Raw genomic sequence first — 19,206 nt, forward strand, 5'->3', positions numbered from 1 at the left:
TAATTGAGTGTCATAAAGTAGTGTTTTAATTCATTGAATAGTACGCATGATACAACACTTGTATCTTAGTCATGTGCGCTCCGATAGAGTTTATATCTAATGCAGGCTATATTTTTACCACCCTACACCCGACAGCGGGGGGGGTTGAAAGTAAATATTTAAAAAAATATATTGCATTTAAAATTAAAAATAACAATCACTATAACTCGGCAATGGTTCATTCCAGATAATAGATGCACATCTCTATAGAGGAGTTTGGATTGCGGATCATACGACTGCACCAAGTCTTCAATGTTCAATGTTACATGTAGGCCTATGCACCCTCAGTTATTTTTCCTTCGTTCTCCAACCATCGTCTTCGAGTCATTCTTTCCTTGACCGGAGTGATTGTGTTTTTCCTGCACCAGATGTGATGTTTTGCACGGTTGCACCGCTGAGCGCGATACCTGAAATGGTCTGCCCAATGATCCAGTAGAAGTAGAAGTAGGCTACTATGTTCCAAAGTTCCGAAATTTGCTGAAATAATTTGAAGGTTTCTGGATTATTTTGTTTCATTTTTTTGATGATACAATTTTAGAAAGAAGGGAGTCATTGGGTAGTCACGACGGCTTGTCAATCGTTGCGATCCAATGACAATAAATCAGAGAAGAAACAAAAGAAATGGTTAGATTGCATATAGAAAAGGACATTTCAATTTCGAACTCAAACTCCCATTATTAAGAATTATCAAATGAAGTTTTATTATTTAGTTAGAATTATCAAATTCCGGAATTTTGGCATGCCACTTGTATAAGTTGTATTTCAAGGTGGACACCATGCTCGTGTACAAAAACAAGTGAAAAGGGTTGTTTTTCAGCATTGGGCAAGTACACACCTGTACCTGTTTAGGGTGTCAAAAACGCCAAAAAGTGTATACATACCTTTCTAAGCAAAATACTTGTTAGGGTACCAAAGTTTAATGGCAAAATAAAAAAGGGTGAAATAGGCTATGTTTAATTGGCTTCTATCAGAACACATCGTAGGTCAAATATTAAGAAACATCAAACTACTAATATTAAACAAGAACCTGAAGATGAATTTTTTACTTTCTTAGACTAGTGTTAAAAAAATGGCAAAATATTTGTTTTAGTTGTTTATGGTATGTTTTGCACGCGCTGAGTATATACTCGTTTTGGGTGCGTTTCAAGAGTCCATACATCATACATGAGCATGGTGTCCATCACGTAAAAACGCTTCTGATTTCCATATCTCATACAATGGTCATATATACAATTAATCCTGTCCCATCCTTAAAATACCTTGGTGTCACACTAGACCAACATCTATCTGGTGAAGTTATGGTTGATTCTCTTGTTAAGGGATCTAAAATGAGCGTTTATTGCGTTTCGACAGTATTTTTTGTGGGACATAAGAGCACCTCAGACCTATCGAATTGCATTCTGAATACGAAGCATGTCTTTCTGATATCAAATAATTTTCATTTTTGAAAATCACAATATGATATAAATTTTATGACAAATTATAAAATTTGATATTTTTCAAATTTTTGATATATAACAGTCCTCGAAGTAAATTATATAAATCTAATGATATATTCTTAAAGTGTATGTAGCAGGGAGGAAAAGCCGACAGTCAATTGAAAATTTTGACCTTTCATATTGAAGATATGGATTTTTTTCCCAAAAGACCTAATTTTTTTGGTGTTTTGGGAAAAAATCCATATCTTCAATACGAAAGGTCAAATTTTCAATTGATCGTCGGCTTTTCATCCCACCTACATACACTTAAAGTATAAATCATCAGATTTATAAAGTTTACTTCAAGTACTGTTAAATATCAAAAATATCAATTTTAATGATTTGCCATAAAATGTGTATTAAATTGCGAATTTCAAAAATGAAAATTATTTGATATCAGAATGACATTCTTCGTATTCAGAATGCAATTCGATATGTCTGATGTGCTCTAATGTCCCACAATAAATACTGTCCAAACGTTCATACCCCAGCCCTTAAGAAAGCTATTGGCAGGCTCAAATTTTTATATAGACACACACAATATTCAACCAAAAGCTTCGAAAAAATCTCTGCTCTGCATTATTGCAGTGTCATTTAGATTATTGTAGCACCTCCTGGTTTACTGGTTTATCAAAGGAAAGTCAACGTAAGCTTCAAATCACTCAAAACAAAATGGTTCGTTTCATTTTGAACTTATCCTCGAGAGATCATGTTGGTCAAATCAATTTGGACACTGTCAAACTGCTTGATACCCAAAACAGGGCTAGACAATTAAGGCTAAATCACATGTTTAATATTTTTCACTCATTGGGCCCGTCTTATCTTAATCAATTCTTTACAAAAATATCTCATGTTCATAATCATACCACTAGGTCTAGTGCTTCAAATGTCCATGTCCCGACAGTAGGATCTTACACCAAAAAGTCTTTTTTCTACCAATCCACACTTGATTGGAACAATTTGCCATCCCAAATCAAATATGCCATAAAAACACCTTGCCAGAAGTGCGATGACCCAAGAGTCAGCTGCATTTGTGTAACCTTTCCTTTCTGTCCTTTTTGCTTGTTTTGTCCTCCGCCCTAGGCACCGTCTTGTCTTTATGTTGGACCCCATTGGAAATAAGTTTACACATTTGCAGCTAGACTTTATGGGTTATCCTGGCATTTCAGCTTTTTGGTGTCTTTGCTTGTATCCATGTATTTCATGTATGCTAAATTTGTAATGATTTGTGTGATTGATTATATTTATTGTTCTTGTCGATTTTGCCGAATAAATATGAATGGATGAATGAATGAATGAATGTAATGTAAGTGCCCCCGGGCAGATGCAATTGTTAATTTACAGCCCGAAGCATCGTCCAGAAAGTTTGCACAAGATTTGATTCAAGCCTTGATCCTACGCATAACCCAATATAACCTGAATTTCCTGATGCGTGACGCTGTGAACTCGATCAAAAGGAAGTTCAATGTCACTTGTACAGTTCACCGAATCATAAAATATACTTTGTTAAATCAAGTGCATAATCAAAATGGCTACACGAAAAACAGTATTACTTGTCACTGCTACGTTACTTACAGTCGTTATAATAGAGAAATATATTTTAAATTTTCAATCAATTTTAGCAAATTTACCTTTTCTTGTGAACATATTTGGGCAGCAAAACGGTAACCTGTCTGGATCGACAGGTGACTTGTTCACTGCAGACAGTTTGCGTCTGTATGACGGATCTGAAGGCAGCAAAGGACTCCATTTAGCCTTTCTAGGTCGTGTTTATGATGTGAGTGGAAAAGGCGACAAATTCTATAAACCTGGAGAAGGGTATAGTTTTTTCGCTGGACGCGACGGGACACGGGCGTTCATTACTGGTGAATTTAAAGAAGAAGGTTTGAAGGATGACGTGGATGGTTTTAACTTAATACAAATGGGTGAAGTCATGGATTGGGTTGAATTTTATGAAAAGGATTACAAGCACGTTGGTAAGTATGGTCAGTGATGTCCGCAGGTTTTCAAAAGTGTATGTGTGTGTTGGGGGCGGGGGGCGGTAGGGCGTCGGGTCTCTTACCCCGACTGTTAAAAAAATGCGCCCTTTGTCATGTTTGCGCACCCCACTGAGACAGTATAATTTCCCTCGTTCAGCAATAGCAATAAAGCTTACAGGCTCTATCTAATCTACACCCCGGATCTACACACACTGGCCGAAACTATAATCTGTGAAAAATGAAAAATTGAGTCCGGGAACTTGCAAGTTGTCATCCAATATATCTTGTTGCCCACTAGATGGCAACTACCGGGCAACTATCTCACTTTTGATATAAGTAAGATCAAAGATATCTATTTCTAATCATTTGCCATAAAATTTATATTATATCGCGAATTTCAACGAAATCGTAATTATTTGATTTTTAGAAGGACATTCCTCGTATTCAAAATGCAATTCGATATGTCTGAGAGTGTGCTCTCAGGTCCCACAAAAATACGTGAAAACGTCACTATCCGAGCCAAGCAAGAAAATTGTTATAAGAAATTCAATTGACTTCTCCTTTTGACAGGCTTTTTACAAGGAAGATATTATAATCACATTGGTCAACCAACAAAAGAACGCCTTAGAATAGAAAAAGTTTTTCACGAAGTTCGAAGTGCAAGAGAAGCAAAAGAAGAAGAAAGAAGACGTTATCCTTACTGTGATGTTGACATACATGAATATTTGAAGAAAGTCACCATGGCGTGTGTGAAACGACGGTAAGTTAAATTTGATGTAAGCCACCCTGGATATAGAAGATAGAAGCTGATTTGAGGTCTTCAACTTCAATTCAGATATTGGCGAAACTCTTGAAGTCAAGAAGTTAAGCTTGTATATATTGCGATTTGAACTTGAAGGCCTGTCGTCCAAGGTTATTGAGTATTAAACGTTGTTACGATTCCTTTGGATTCGTAAGGGGATAACACCATGAACAGAGACGAGGGCACATTCTTTCTAAGTCACATAATTTAATCCTCTAGGCCTACACAACATGCTGGCAGCTGGAATATCACATTCGGAAAAACCAAATCCGGTCAAGGTTCCCGCTCTAAGCAGATGGATCACTGACATCATCAACGCTTTGAGCAAAGCCAGAAGGTTCCAGGCGAAATTGTTACATTTTTACTTCGGGGCTAACAAATGAAATCTAAATATAGCAGACGTGTACGTTGCTTGCTTGAATTGTTTTTCGTATACACTATTCCAATTGGAGTTTTGTGACACTGGGGGCAAATTTGATGGTATATGAAATTCAAATTTTACGATACTTTTGCTCAACGTATTAATCTGCAAAAATTTGTTTTGTATATAAACACTATGTAGCCAGAGGTTTCCGGTGGAATAAAATCTCAACATTTTTTGAGAAAAGTGGGGGATGATGCTGTGGATCACGAAATGCCCTTTTAAAACATTCTCGATTTAGTACTTTGTAATACCTTTAAAGATTCTAACTCCATAAAAAGTTGTAACGGGAGTTGTCCCAAGTTACTCATGTGGAGAGTAATTTAAACTATATATTTGCTGCTAATAATATACAATTACTATACGATTACACTTAGAGAGAGAAAACTAAAAAGGACACTGACAAACATTCTGCTAATCATGATGGCATTCAATTAAGTCATCTTTTATTATGCCCTTGGAATTTGTTTCGAATCAACACCAATTACCTCTGATCTCAGGCGAAACACATTTTATGTAACAAGATACATATTTGGTGCATACGCACCAATATGAACCTCGCGCCAATCGATCCGTGTTCAACGTATAAGTGACGTATATTTCATTGCTTATGCATTGGAGAAATAGGTAACCTTGAAAATAGGGACCCAAATTTTATGATTTTTCTTATAACTTGACCTTTGACCTCGCTTGACCTCAATTTTATTTCGGGCATATATTCCCCTCGTATCAAGGATTCCACCCACCAAATTTGAGCCCGATCGGACAAAGTTTGAAATTTGACCCCTCCCTAATGAAATTTGACCTTGGTTGACCTCGAATTTATTTCGGGCATGTAATCCCTCGTATCAAGGATTCCACCCACCAAGTTTGAGCCCGATCGGACAAAGTTTGAAATTTGACCCCTCCGTAATGACCTTTGACCTCGCTTGACCTCAATTTTATTTCGGGCATATATTCCCTCGTATCAAGGATTCCACCCACCAAATTTGAGCCCGATCGGACAAAGTTTTTAATTTGACCTCTCCGTAATGACCTTTGACCTCGCTTGACCTCAATTTTATTTCGGGCATATATTCCCTCGTATCATGGATTCCACCCACCAAATTTGAGCCCGATCGGACAAAGTTTGAAATTTGACCCCTCCGTAATGACCTTTGACCTTGGTTGACCTCGATTTTATTTCGGGCATATATTCCCCTCGTATCAAGGATTCCACCCACCAAATTTGAGCCAGATCGGACAAAGTTTTTAATTTGACCTCTCCGTAATGACCTTTGACCTCGCTTGACCTCAATTTTATTTCGGGCATGTAATCCCCTCGTATCAAGGATTCCACCCACCAAGTTTGAGCCCGATCGGACAAAGTTTGAAATTTGACCCTCCGTAATGACCTTTGACCTCGCTCGACCTCAATTTTATTTCGGGCATATATTCCCCTCGTATCAAGGATTCCACCCACCAAATTTGAGCCCGATCGGACAAAGTTTTAAATTTGACCTCTCCGTAATGACCTTTGACCTCGCTTGACCTCAATTTTATTTCGGGCATATATTCCTCTCGTATCAAGGATTCCACCCACCAAATTTGAGCCCGATCGGACAAAGTTTGAAATTTGACCCCTCCGTAATGACCTTTGACCTCGCTTGACCTCAATTTTATTTCGGGCATATATTCCCCTCGTATCAAGGATTCCACCCACCAAATTTGAGCCCGATCGGACAAAGTTTGAAATTTGACCCCTCCGTAATGACCTTTGACCTCATTGAATAAGTCATTTTTGAGTGACAAAACCAAGTGAAAATTAACTCACTACAATATTTCGTCCTTCACGTCGGAGGACTTCATCAGGTATGACTGATATGGTCATCTGATCCACTTTCCCGGGAGATGGGTTTCCGGTTAGGCTTAGACTCTTTCGCAGTCTTCAAAAGCGGATCATATACGTGGCTAAGGAAATATGTGCCCTCCTCTCTGTTTAAGGTCTTGCTCCCCCTTCTTCTAATCTCCATGGCTTCTCGAACTTCTCTAGACTTCTTGTTGTGCTCCCGCCCAAGGATCTTTGAATCATCCCAATTGATAACGTGGTTGGCCCGGGCAACATGATCAGAAATTGCTGATTTGGTCTGTTCTTTTTCTGATAACTTGCGTTCAGATCGAGTGTACTTTTTTGTTAGTGGCCTTATTGACTTCAGCTTTGTGTTCTGACATCCTGGTTCCAAACATGCGAGATGTTTCACCGACATAGGACTGATCGCAGTTTTGGCATCCAATTTCATAGATACAATTGCCTGTTTTTTCTTTCTCGCGTTTGTCCTTCGGGTGTACTAAGATACGCCTGAGAGTTTGGTGAGGTTTCATGGCCGTATCTACCTTATGTTTCTTGTAAATTCTTTGGATGCGCTCCGACACGCCATTAACATATGGGATAACCACCATGCCTTTGCTTTTCTCATCAGTGGTCTTACTTTTCTTAGAGATTGGTTTTTCAGCGTTTTGGATTTTGTTTTGCATTTGATCTTTTACTTTGTCCATCGTCCATTTCGGGTAGCCACAGTTTTTAAGGGCTGTGCGAATATGCTCTTCTTCTTTGATCTTATCACTTGTTTCTGTGATGACAGAGTTCATACGATCAAAAAGGGTTCTGATAACTCCCATTTTTTGATGGAGAGGATGCTCGGAATTGAAATCAAGATACTGATCAGTATGGGTGGCCTTTGACCTCGCTTGACCTCAATTTTATTTCGGGCATATATTCCCCTCGTATCAAGGATTCCACCCATCAAATTTGAGCCCGATCGGACAAAGTTTGAAATTTGACCCCCTCCGTAATGACCTTTGACCTCGCTTGACCTCAATTTTATTTCGGGCATATATTCCCCTCGTATCCAGGATTCCACCCACCAAATTTGAGCCCGATCGTAAAAAGTTAGTGACGTATATGTTGCTTAAGCTTTCCAGGAAGCTTTCCCTTTAAAGGGAATTTTATCAAACACCCCAAACAGAAAGAATTTCTTGCCAATTTATCACCACGCATGCTCAATACAATTAGTAAATCAACCTCTATGCAGAAAACAAAATATCGTTTTGTCTAAAAACACTATTTTCTCTGAAAATAGTGAAATTATATATTTTTTATATTACACACTATCATCGCTTGAATATTTGTTTTGATGAAAGTATCATAAATATTTAAATGAAGGTAAATATAATTTACTATATTCAGGCTTTCCCCATGTCCCCACGTTCGATTCAGAAGTAATCACTAATACCTCGCGCCTGCCGGCGCGAGGAATAACAAAGTATATTCTCATAGAGAAGTTAACTTGTTCAAAATAAGATCAAAACTTGTGCCAGCTGCAGGGTAGTCATACCACTAGTTCTTGAATTCCCAAGTGTAAGACTCTGAAATTGTTGATTAACCCTAACCCTACCCGTGGTGTTTTGGCTATCGGAAGGAAAGAAGGAACGAAAAGGAGAGAAGATGAAGAAGAAAGTCACTTGGCACCCCTGGATTCGAACCTCGGACCCCTCGCATGCCACGCAGAAGATCCCCATCATGTAGCTACACTGGTGACGTTGGCCCGGCCAACGATTCCCTGGGTATATATGACTTGGTCTGATTGCGTCATCAAGCCCCGTGGAATGCATGGTCACTAACCCTAACACTACCCGTGGTTTTTGGCTATCGGAAGGAAAGAAGGAACGAAAAGGAGAGAAGATGAAGAAGAAAGTCACTTGGCACCCTGGGATTCGAACCTCAGACCCATCGCATGCCACGCAGAAGATCCCCAGCACTTAGTCTGATTGCGTCATCAAGTCCCGTGGAATGCATGCACGCAGAGTGGTTTTAATAGTGAGCTTTAGTGAGTCCTACACTCATAGAAATGACTTGTTCGCCTTGTTGGCGCAATTCAAAAAGAGTAACTTTGGACAACTCAAAAATAGTGTAAAAGTTGCCAAAACAAAATTCATTTTAGTTATCCGAACTTGAAAAATGCTGAAAAAGCTCAAAAAGTTCCGTCAACTAATCAACTTTGTTGGCATTACTTAAAAGTTGATGTAAGTCGTTGCGTCAACTTTTAAGCAATGCCAACTTCTGAATTCAAGTTCAGGGAACTTAGAAAAATAAACAAGGTTCAAAGAACCAATTAGTTGATTAGTTAACTCAACATGTAAGTTGATGTAACTCGTTCATATTAAGTTACTGGTACTTACTGTTTTGAGTTATTCCAATTTGGTACCTTGTTACTTAATTCACGAAATTGGATCATTTTCTGCACAATTAGCAGTATTCAAATATTTTTTTGTAATCAGTGAAAAATTTTGTATACTATAGCACACCTCTAGAAAATTATGCTAACCTAGTTTCTTTTTCTGAGTTGTAACAACTCAATAAAGTAAGTGCAAATGAGTGCGACCAACATAATGATATCGAGTCAGCATTACTCAAAATTGTTCGCGTTGGCATTACTCGGAAAATTGACGCAACGACTTACATCAACTTACTGAGTAATCATGGTAATGCCAACGAACAATTTCTATGAGTGTAGTTGGGTTAGGGTTAAGGAGGCATATAGGAAAAACATGCATGGTCACTAATATATGATGTCATGGCTGGGACCAACAAAAGGTGCATAATTCAAGAGCTTCGGGGCCAGGCATATATGTGGCTTGGAAGTTACAATGGATAAAATATTACTGTGAAATACTCGTATAATGTGCATATTTGCAATTCAAGAAGAGAATAGATCCAAATCCAAATCTCCCATTAACAACAGAGTTAGTAAAGAAATAAGGAAACATTATAATCGCATGTATAAATATTTTAACACAAATTCATTAATATTGTTTGAATGCTTTCCATTTCCCATGATATAAATATAATTACAATTCTTTCATTTTAACTATTACCTTCCATACCTTTTCCTTGACTAAAAAGGGGTTACCAAAACTCTATTGATATACATGTATGCCAAAAATATTAAATATTTTTAACCAACAACATATCCTTATATAAATAGCGAGTGGTGGATGGGACAATTTTTCCCGATGCTAACTTGTTACATCAACAATCAACAATGGTAATCAAAACACGACCGTGCCCCAAAGTCCTCAAGAGACGGCGACTCCCATTGGCTCACGGGTCATGGTAGCATCAAAAAACTGCCCAGCAACGACCTAACTGGAACAACACAGAACAATGGAAATGTCCAGTTTCTCAGCATGGGTAAAGGAGTTTCTCTTTTGCTGTGAATCGTAAAACTTAAACCAGAATGCAGAAAAGTTAGAAATAGTTACAATGGATAATATTAAGTTTTTATTTTCATTTTTTGCTTTATTATACATTTGCAGACATGTAGACGATGCCTCAAATCCTGCGATTCGTTTACCTAGAAAATATTTTAAACCGGATGTGGCCGGTTGGAGATGCGCATGCGTGGAAACCAAGTATTTGACGAACAATGATTTGATTGGTGAAATTGATGGATGTGACCAACAGACGAGAGAATGCCTCTTTACTGGAGATTTCACTGGGTTTTATAATTGAAATAAACACATAAGTCGAACTGCAGAATGTTTGAATTTGAAAATAAGAGTGAATTATTATATTTATATTTTTATAAAATATATAAATCATAATAATCGATTAGAATCCAACCACAGTGTTTATAGATTTTTGGTAAAAGAGGTCAGCCCGGAGCTCAGTTAAAGCCATATTATAACATTTGCTGAGGAGGACCCCCTCACTGATTTTTTAAAAATCATTTTTTACACGATTATATTGTACTTTATTAAACCAATATACTCTGCAAAAGTCAAGACTATAGGTGCTGTAGTTTTATCAAATCCGAGATTTTGAATAAAATGATGGAACCGGCGTTTTATTATTACGATGGAATTATTAGTCGAATGCATACACGATGTTCATAACACGTGCGGGACGGTGATCATGATCTACACAACAAAGGGTCGTACCATAACATGAACGAAGGAGTGGTACGTATTGGCGACATATGTGCTGGTAGTAAATTCCAATTTTCTTGGCTTTGCCGTAGTTGTTCGACTCAAAAATAAAAGGGGATATATCTGACAGTAAAAAATGACATTTTATGGCACAGAAATGCTAATCTATTTTGCATGAAAATGTTATAATATGGCTTTAATTTGTCAACAAATATGCAAATGCAAACCCTTTTAACGCAAAATTTAGTAGTTTTTACTATTTTTTTATTGAGAGTGTAGCATTTATAGTATTAGCTGGTTTAAACCAGTTTGTTTACTTCGGATAGTTATTATTTTTTTTTTATTATTATTATTATTATTATTATTCCCTGTACTTGAGACTGGTAGGGGGGAGAACACGACAGAGATGTAAGACACGAAAAAACATCTGTGAAAAGCATAAAAATGCCCGAAAAAGAACCAAACCAAAACAAACCCAGGATGTCCCGAAAACTTGCATCTCTGGTAAAAAGATAATAACCACCAGCCCTCTGCTCTCAATCAATTACTGTTCATACAATCAAATCACACATAATCATGAAAGTTATTTAAAATTAAAATAATTATATGGAGATGATCTGTGTCCAGCAGAAAGGGAATGCACATGGCAAGAAGCACGGACAGCCAAAACGCTGGGAAATGGCCGACACCGTACAGATCAACCCAATAGTTGCATTGACATAATAAACAAAAAAATCATGAAGAGGAATCATTATTCATAAGAAAACAACACATAAGTAATTGTATTCAGTAGTTGTAAAAAAGAAGTGAAATTTCTAATATCAGGCAAAGCACTTCGGATAGTTATAATTCTTTTAAAGACGTTTGATTAGCAATGTCATCACTTGAGTATAAAATAATTGTTGTACCATCAAGAAACAATACAAAGTCTTTATAATTATAGTTGCAGTATGTCGTTTTATACAAAGTCAATTTTATAAATGGCCTAATGTCGACTTTTTTGGGACACCGGAAATTATACTTTGCTCAGAATTGTTATTATTAAATTCGCATATTGTTTTCTATCGCTTAAAGCATAGCTCGCACGTAAACAATTCTTAATTCCTCTGAATCTATTATATTCTAACTTCTGAATATGGTCAATCGTGTCAAAAGCTTTTGATAAGTCTAGGTACACTTCTATAGTAGACTTCTCCGTAGTCCACATGCCATTGTGAATACTCTTGCTATATATTACATTTTTATTCTGATTTGGATTTGTTCACAATTGATAGATTTTCCTTCTCAGTCATCGTACTCCCTCTGTTTGCTTGATACCAAGTGATTTGGGGATCAATAAACTGGAAAAGACTCCAAATAATCAGAAATGTTCAGTGAGCTTTCATTATAATTATGTTAGTCTGGCTGCCAGTGGGTATGGCGTTGTTTTGGTGCCCATAGTTTTGTTTTTGATGGATATTGCTTCTCAAGACCACCAACTTACTTGAGAAGCAAACGCAATTTTGCCACAGAAGCTTGTTTTGGTGTCCATAGTTTTGTTTTTGATGGATATTACTTCTCAAGACCACCAACGCCCTCTGTCAGCATTAGGCATTTTGAGATATGACGGGTCAAAGTTCATACAGAGGTCAAAATTCAAACTGATCAAATGCTGTTGAAAAGTTCTCCAAATTATTTCTCTTGATATGACGATCCAGACAAAATATACTTTTACTTATCTGTGACATACCCTTCTGGAGTTATAAACAAAAAAGTCAAAGGTCACCATTTGACCTCGCTCGGCCACAGGGGTCAAAACCTGAAAATACTCCAATTTTTATGAAAATTCTATAAACAATTAAAAAAAAGAACAGTTTGCAATAGCTAGGATGTTTCATTACCATGGTAACATGGTGACATAGGTCAATGTCCATTAAATCATATAGACCTGACCATTTGTGCTATGGTACTATGGTTAACCACGTAAGGAAACATCATACACAATACAAACTATTATTTTTCTGCATGGATTTTCTATGATCAGCAATTTGAGACTATTTTGGTAAAGATCGGAGCATTTTTCAGGTTTTGATTTCATCCCTAAAAGCATACTTTTCTGGATCACCATGACAAGGGGAATAATTGGGAGAACTTTTCAACAGCATTTGAACATGTTGAACAGTTTGAATTTTGACCTCTATATGAACTTTGACCCGCCATATCTCAAAATGCCCAATGCTGACAGAGGTCCAGTAAACTTATATTTGATGTTGGTGGTCTTGAGAAGTTATATCCATCAAAAACAAAACTATGGACACCAAAACAAGCTTCTGTGGCTTCTGTGGCGTTTGGCAGCCGGACTAATAGTAACTGCGATCAGAGGTGGTTCAGCAGTAACTGCGCTCTTAGGTATTTCAACAGTAACTGCGATCTTAGGTATTTCAACAGTAACTGCGATCAGAGGTTGTTCTACAGTAACTGCGATCAGAGGTAGTCCAACAGTAACTATGATCAGAGGTTGTTCAACAGTAACTGCGATTAGATGTAGTTTAACAGTAACCGTAACTGTGATCACAGGTAGTTTAAATGTAACTGTAAGCTCAACAATAACTGTGATCAGAAATAGTTCAGTTCAACAGTGACTGTGATCAGAGGTCAGAAGTACCTCAACAGTAACTGCGATCAGAGGTAGTTCAACAGTACCTTTGATCAGCGGTATTTCAACTGTAGCTGCGACCAGAGGTAGTTCAATCGTAATTATATAATATCAGAGGTAGTCCAACAGTAACGTGAGATCAGAGGTAGTTCAACACTAACTACGATTAGAGGTAGTTCAACAGCAACTGATATCAGATGTAGTTCAATAGTAACTACGATCAGAGGTTAGTTCGGCAGTAACTGCGATCATATGTCTTTTAACAGTAACTGCGATCAGAGGTAATAATAATAATAATGGAGCGTATTTATACCGTGTAAAAACCATCAAAAAGATCTCAGGGCGTGAAAAACAAAAATGCAAAGGACACACAGTGAAACAAAAAACCCTTAAGATTCAGGGAAAGCAAGTTGGTAAAGAATGAGTTTTAAGACATTTGAATTGACCGAGAGAAGTGATATTGCGGATGGTGTTGGGAAGGGAATTCCAAGCTACAGGGGCAGCATAACGAAAGGAAGGCTGGCCGACAGATGATAAATTAACACGCGGGATCCTGAGAAGTTTTTCAGATGATGAACGGAGGGAGCGCTGAGGAACATAAGTACAGAGAACCGAGGAGGGTAAGAGGGAAGGGTACTCTCAAAGTGCCGGTAAGCAAAAACACATAATTTAAACTGAATCCGGAATTTTATGGGTAGCCAATGAAACTCATTCATTCATTCATTCATTCATTCATTCATTCATTCATTCATTCATTCATTCATTCATTCATTCATTCATTCATTCATTCATATTTTATTTTGCCAATCACCAATCAATAATACAATGTACTCATAAAGTATGGGGGGGGGGGTGATATGATATGAACATATTTACGTTTTTTAACAATGGGCCAGGATGCAGAGTTTTGGATCCTCAAAAAGTAACTGTGATCAGAGGTAGTTCAACATTAACTGCGATCATAGGTAGTTCAACAGTAACTGTGATCAGAGGTAGTCCAACAGTAACGTGAGATCAGAGGTAGTTCAACAGTAACTGCGAGCAGAGGTATTTCAACAGTAATTGTGATCAGAGGTAGTTTAATAACAGTAGTTTGCGTTTGACAGCCGGACTATTAAATTACTATTAAGAGGTAGTTCAGTAGTAACTGCGATCATAGGTATTTTAACAGTAACTGTGATCCGAGGTAGTCCAACAGTACTGTGATCAGCGGTAGTTCAACAGTAATTGCGATCAGAGGTAGTTCTACAGTAACTGCGATCAGAGGTTGCTCAATAGTGGCTAATATCAGAGGTAGTTCAGCACTCCATCAGTAACTGTGATCAGAGGTAGCCCAACAGTAACGTGGGACATTAACTGCGATCAGAGGTAGTTCAACAGTAACGTGAGATCAGAGGTAGTTCAACAGTAACTGCGATCAGAGGTAGTTCAACAGTAATTGTGATCAGAGGTAGTTTAACAGTAGTTTGCGTTTGGCAGCCGGACTATTAAATTGTAACTGCGATCAGAGATAGTTCAGTAGTAGGTATGTTAACAGTAGCTATGATCCGAGGTAGTCCAACAGTACTGTGATCAGAGGTAGTTCAACAGTAATTGCGATCAGAGGTAGTTATACAGTAACTGCGATCAGAGGTTGCTCAATAGTTACTAATATCAGAGGTAGTTCAACAGTAACTGTGATCAGAGGTAGTCCAACAGTAACGTGAGATCAGAGGTAGTTCAATAGTTTGCGTTTAACTGCGATCAGAGGTAGTTCAATAGTAATTGTGATCAGAGGTAGTTTACCAATAACTGCGATCAGAGATAGTTCAACAGCAACTGAGATCAGAGGTAGTCCAACAGTAACGTGAGATCACAGGTAGTTCAATAGTTTGCGTTTAACTGCAGTCAGAGGTAGTTCAGCAGTAACTGCGATCATGGGTGTTTCAACAGTAACTGCGATCACAGGTAGTTCTACAGTAACTGTGATCAGAGGTTGTTCAACAGTGACTAAGATCAGAGATATATAATTCAACAGTTCAGACGTAGTATAACATTAACTGTGATCACAGGTAGTTCAACTGTAACTGTGAGCTCAACAGTAACTGTGATCAGAAGTAGTTTAACAGTACCTGCGATCAGAGATAATTCAACAGATGTAGTTTAATATATGGGACATGCATTACCATCCATCCAAATGCCAAATAATTTCAGTCACCAGAAAAAGAAATATGGTGAAATTTGACTATCGTATGAACAACAATATTTTATCAAGAACTGATTCTATCAAGGATCTTGGTATTGATATTTCATCTAGTCTTGTATGGAATGACCATGTAAGACGTGTTGTCAACAAGTGCAATAAAAGGTTGGGTATGATAAAACGTGCAGTAGGATTTAACGCTGCCGAAAGGGTCACAAGGACACTTTTACTGCACTGGTCAGGAGTGATGTGGGGTATGCCAGCTCTCTCTTCGATTAATTGAAGGCATCCAGAGGAGAGCAACAAACTATACTCTACATTACCCCGAAATTAAACCTCCTTCCTTTGTCTTTTAGATGTGAAATCCTTGATCTCACATTCTTTTTTAGATGTAAAATGGAACTTTATGACCTTAATCTTAAGCATTTTGTTGTTTTTAACTCCACCCTCAAGGACCGTCCCACCACCAGATCATCTGCTGACCCCCCATTGTTGATTCCCAAACGAAGCAAAACCGAATCTCACAGGGCATCGTTTTTCAACCGTATTGTTCCCATGTGAAATCAACTTCCTCTCAAAATTAGATCCACTGTCAACATGTCCTTTTTTAAGAGCCAGCTCTCTGAGTGGTACAAGAACAAACTAGAGGAGAGTTTTGATCCTTACAACACATGTTCTTGGGTAACATGTTGCCAGTGTTCTGGTTTTAGGCTTGTGTATTTTTTTTTCAAATTTTTTGGGAGTGGGGAGGGCGTGTCCTCATTGTTTTGATCTTTGCACCTGTTAGTCCTTGCCTTTCAAAATTTGTATCTATACTTCCTTTTTTTTGTATGTACTTTTGAATATCTATACTTCCTCTTTTTTGTATGTACTTTTGAATATTCATGTGCAATATATTCTGATGTTATATTGTAATTACTGTACGTATATATCAGTGATAAAGTGTAATAAATAAATAAATAAATAAATAAATATAAAAATAAATAAATAAATAAATAAATAAATATATAAATAAATAAATAAATAAATAAATAAATAATCTGGCTGCCACTGTTAACAAAGAGCAATTAGCAATTTGTTATCATCGATTGACTTGTTTATGTTCTCGTGCTTAAGTTGTGATCATCATGAACAATCTACTACGATATTCTAAATAGACTTGACCCAATTACCTGGAATAAAATCAACAATTTTGGTATCTGTTCATCCAAAACACAGCGTGGATGCCGGGCTGGAAAGAATAAACAGCGTAATATCAAAACTGTCACTGATATCTTTGATCGTTCTGGTATAACATTTGAACGCGGTGTTAATCATTCTAACCTCTCACCGATTCAGATTAACCACAATCAAGGCGATAATCTCATTCACATAGCGTGTAACTCTGTAGATTCTAGTAATGATAAAGGCCTACCTCGGACCAAATTCGCGTCATGGAATGCGTGGTCTATCAATAAGAAAACTACGTCTCTTGTTGACCTTGTCGTCGACAAAGATCTCGATGTTCTGGCTCTGCAAGAGACATGGCTCACTGGAATACCTCGAGATGACTGCACGCTTGCTGACATCAAAACTTCACTCCCGAACTTTGCTATCTTCAATACCCCTAGAGGAACGCGAGGCGGGAGCGTGAGTCTATTGCTGAAGAGTGGATTTACTGCACGTTTCAACACATCCACCAGCATTGATTCATTTGAACACACTGACTACTCAATTTCCAGGAACACGTCCTCACTAAGAATCATCAATGTGTATCGCAAACAGGAGATTGCTTCCAAAACGTTCCTCACCGAATTCTCCTCGCTACTTGAATGTGTTTTATCCTTGCCTGAAGAGGTTGTCATCTCAGGTGATTTTAAGTACCACGTGGACGTTGTTGACGATAGAGACGCGTGTGCCTTCAAAGATCTTATTGATGAAGCTGGACTCCAACAACATGTCTCCGTCCCAACACACCGCTCAGGACATACTCTCGACCTCATTCTTTCACTTAAAGACTCTAGTTTGATTAGTGATGTTGGTACTGTGCAAAGTTTGCCTTCTGATCACTATGCTGTGTTATGCACACTCAACTTTGCTCGTCCTGCGGCTGTGAAACAGAGACTTCGCTATAGGAAAATACGCGAAATTAACATTGATGAATTTAGGAATGACATTGAATCATCTGAAATGTACACCCATCCTGGAACCAATGTTAACGAACTTGCAAACCAGTACAACTCTATCCTTCGCGAGCTTCTCGGAAATCAAAACTTGAAGTAGACAGGCAAATCTACATCGACACCTGCAGGTCTTATAGATATGCGTTGAACGAAGCAAAGCGTACTTACCATAATGACAGAATAACTGGAAGCAACTGCAAACAGCTGTTTAGAATTGTCGACTCGCTCACCAACCCGAACAAGGATCGCGTTCTTCCAACGTCCAAATCTCCTGCTCACCTCGCAAATGAGTTCGCTGACTTGACAGTAAGATTCAGAAAATCCGTGAAAACCTGAACTCGAGTTGCCACACCGAGCTTTCTGTTACTCTCGTCGATGATTGTTCCAGTTGTTTTGACGAGTTTAAAGAAATGACGGAGGATAAAGTTCGTGAGCTGATCATGCAATCTCCAGTGAAAAGTTGTTCTTCTGACCCTATACCTACTCCTCTCCTGAAGAAATGTGTGAACTCTCTTGTCCCTGTCATTACGAGGATTATAAATCTGTCCCTCACCTCTGGAGACTTACCACAGTGTTTCAAAGTTGCTAAAGTGACACCTCTAATCAAGAAAAAGTCGCTGGATAAAGACATTTACAAGAACTACAGGCCGGTCTCGCTACTCTGCTTTCTTTCCAAACTTTTGGAAAGATGTGTCATGGCTAAGTTACAGGATTATTTGACCACCTACAAACTGTACACATGCACACAATCAGCTTATCGTCCTAGCCATTCCACCGAGACTGCGCTTTTGAAGGTTCAGAATGATGTGCTTCAGTCAGTTGACGGCCATCGGGAGGCAGTGCTCGTCCTTTTGGACTTGAGCGCTGCCTTCGATACTATCGACCACCAAGTCCTTCTTAAGAGACTCCAACTTCGCTATGGCATATCTGGCACTGCTGTAAAGTGGTTCTCTTCTTACCTCAAGGATCGCTCACAAACTGTTAACATTGACAACTGCGAATCCAAGCACCATAAGATTATCTGCGGTGTGCCTCAGGGATCGGTGTGTGGTGCTCCGCTATTTACTCTCTATACTGCACCAATCAGTGATATCATCTCTCGCCACAAGTTGCAGCACATCGAGTACGCGGACGACACTCAAGTTTATGCATGTTTTGAACGGCATGAGAGAGACTCTGTTATCCATCGTCTGGAAGCATGCTTTAGTGACATCAAAGCATGGGCAGTGAAAAACAGACTCCAGCTTAAAGACGACAAGGCGGAGATATTGCATTTTAGTTCGCGTTTTATTGACTCCGAACCACTTCCGCCGGTTAAGATTGGTGATGCGTACATCAGTTCAAGCCCGGAGGCTCGCAATCTAGGAGTCACATTTGATAGCCATCTTAGACTTAAGACTCATCTTTTAGTCCACGCTTTCATCACCTCCCGTTTGGACTCCTGTAATTCGCTCCTTACAGGCCTGCCTGACATTGATCTGCAGAAACTCCAGAAACTCCAAAATGCCTCGGCCCGTCTCGTCACATGCACTAAACGCAGA

At 38.4% G+C, this 19,206-nt stretch overlaps 1 protein-coding gene across 1 annotated transcript; it reads left to right on the forward strand.

Annotated features, from left to right (window-relative positions):
* The first annotated feature begins 3,016 nt into the window (after positions 1-3,016).
* Positions 3,017-10,824, forward strand: LOC140154233 (neuferricin-like). The gene is made up of 3 exons (XM_072176832.1): positions 3,017-3,493; positions 4,067-4,256; positions 10,075-10,824. Exons 1-3 carry the CDS (start codon positions 3,046-3,048, stop codon positions 10,268-10,270), a joined length of 834 nt encoding a protein of 277 aa, XP_072032933.1. The 5' UTR covers positions 3,017-3,045; the 3' UTR covers positions 10,271-10,824.
* Positions 10,825-19,206: the final 8,382 nt, after the last annotated feature.

Source organism: Amphiura filiformis, chromosome 1 (assembly GCF_039555335.1).
Source record: "Amphiura filiformis chromosome 1, Afil_fr2py, whole genome shotgun sequence".
NCBI classification, from domain to species: Eukaryota; Metazoa; Echinodermata; class Ophiuroidea; order Amphilepidida; family Amphiuridae; genus Amphiura; species Amphiura filiformis.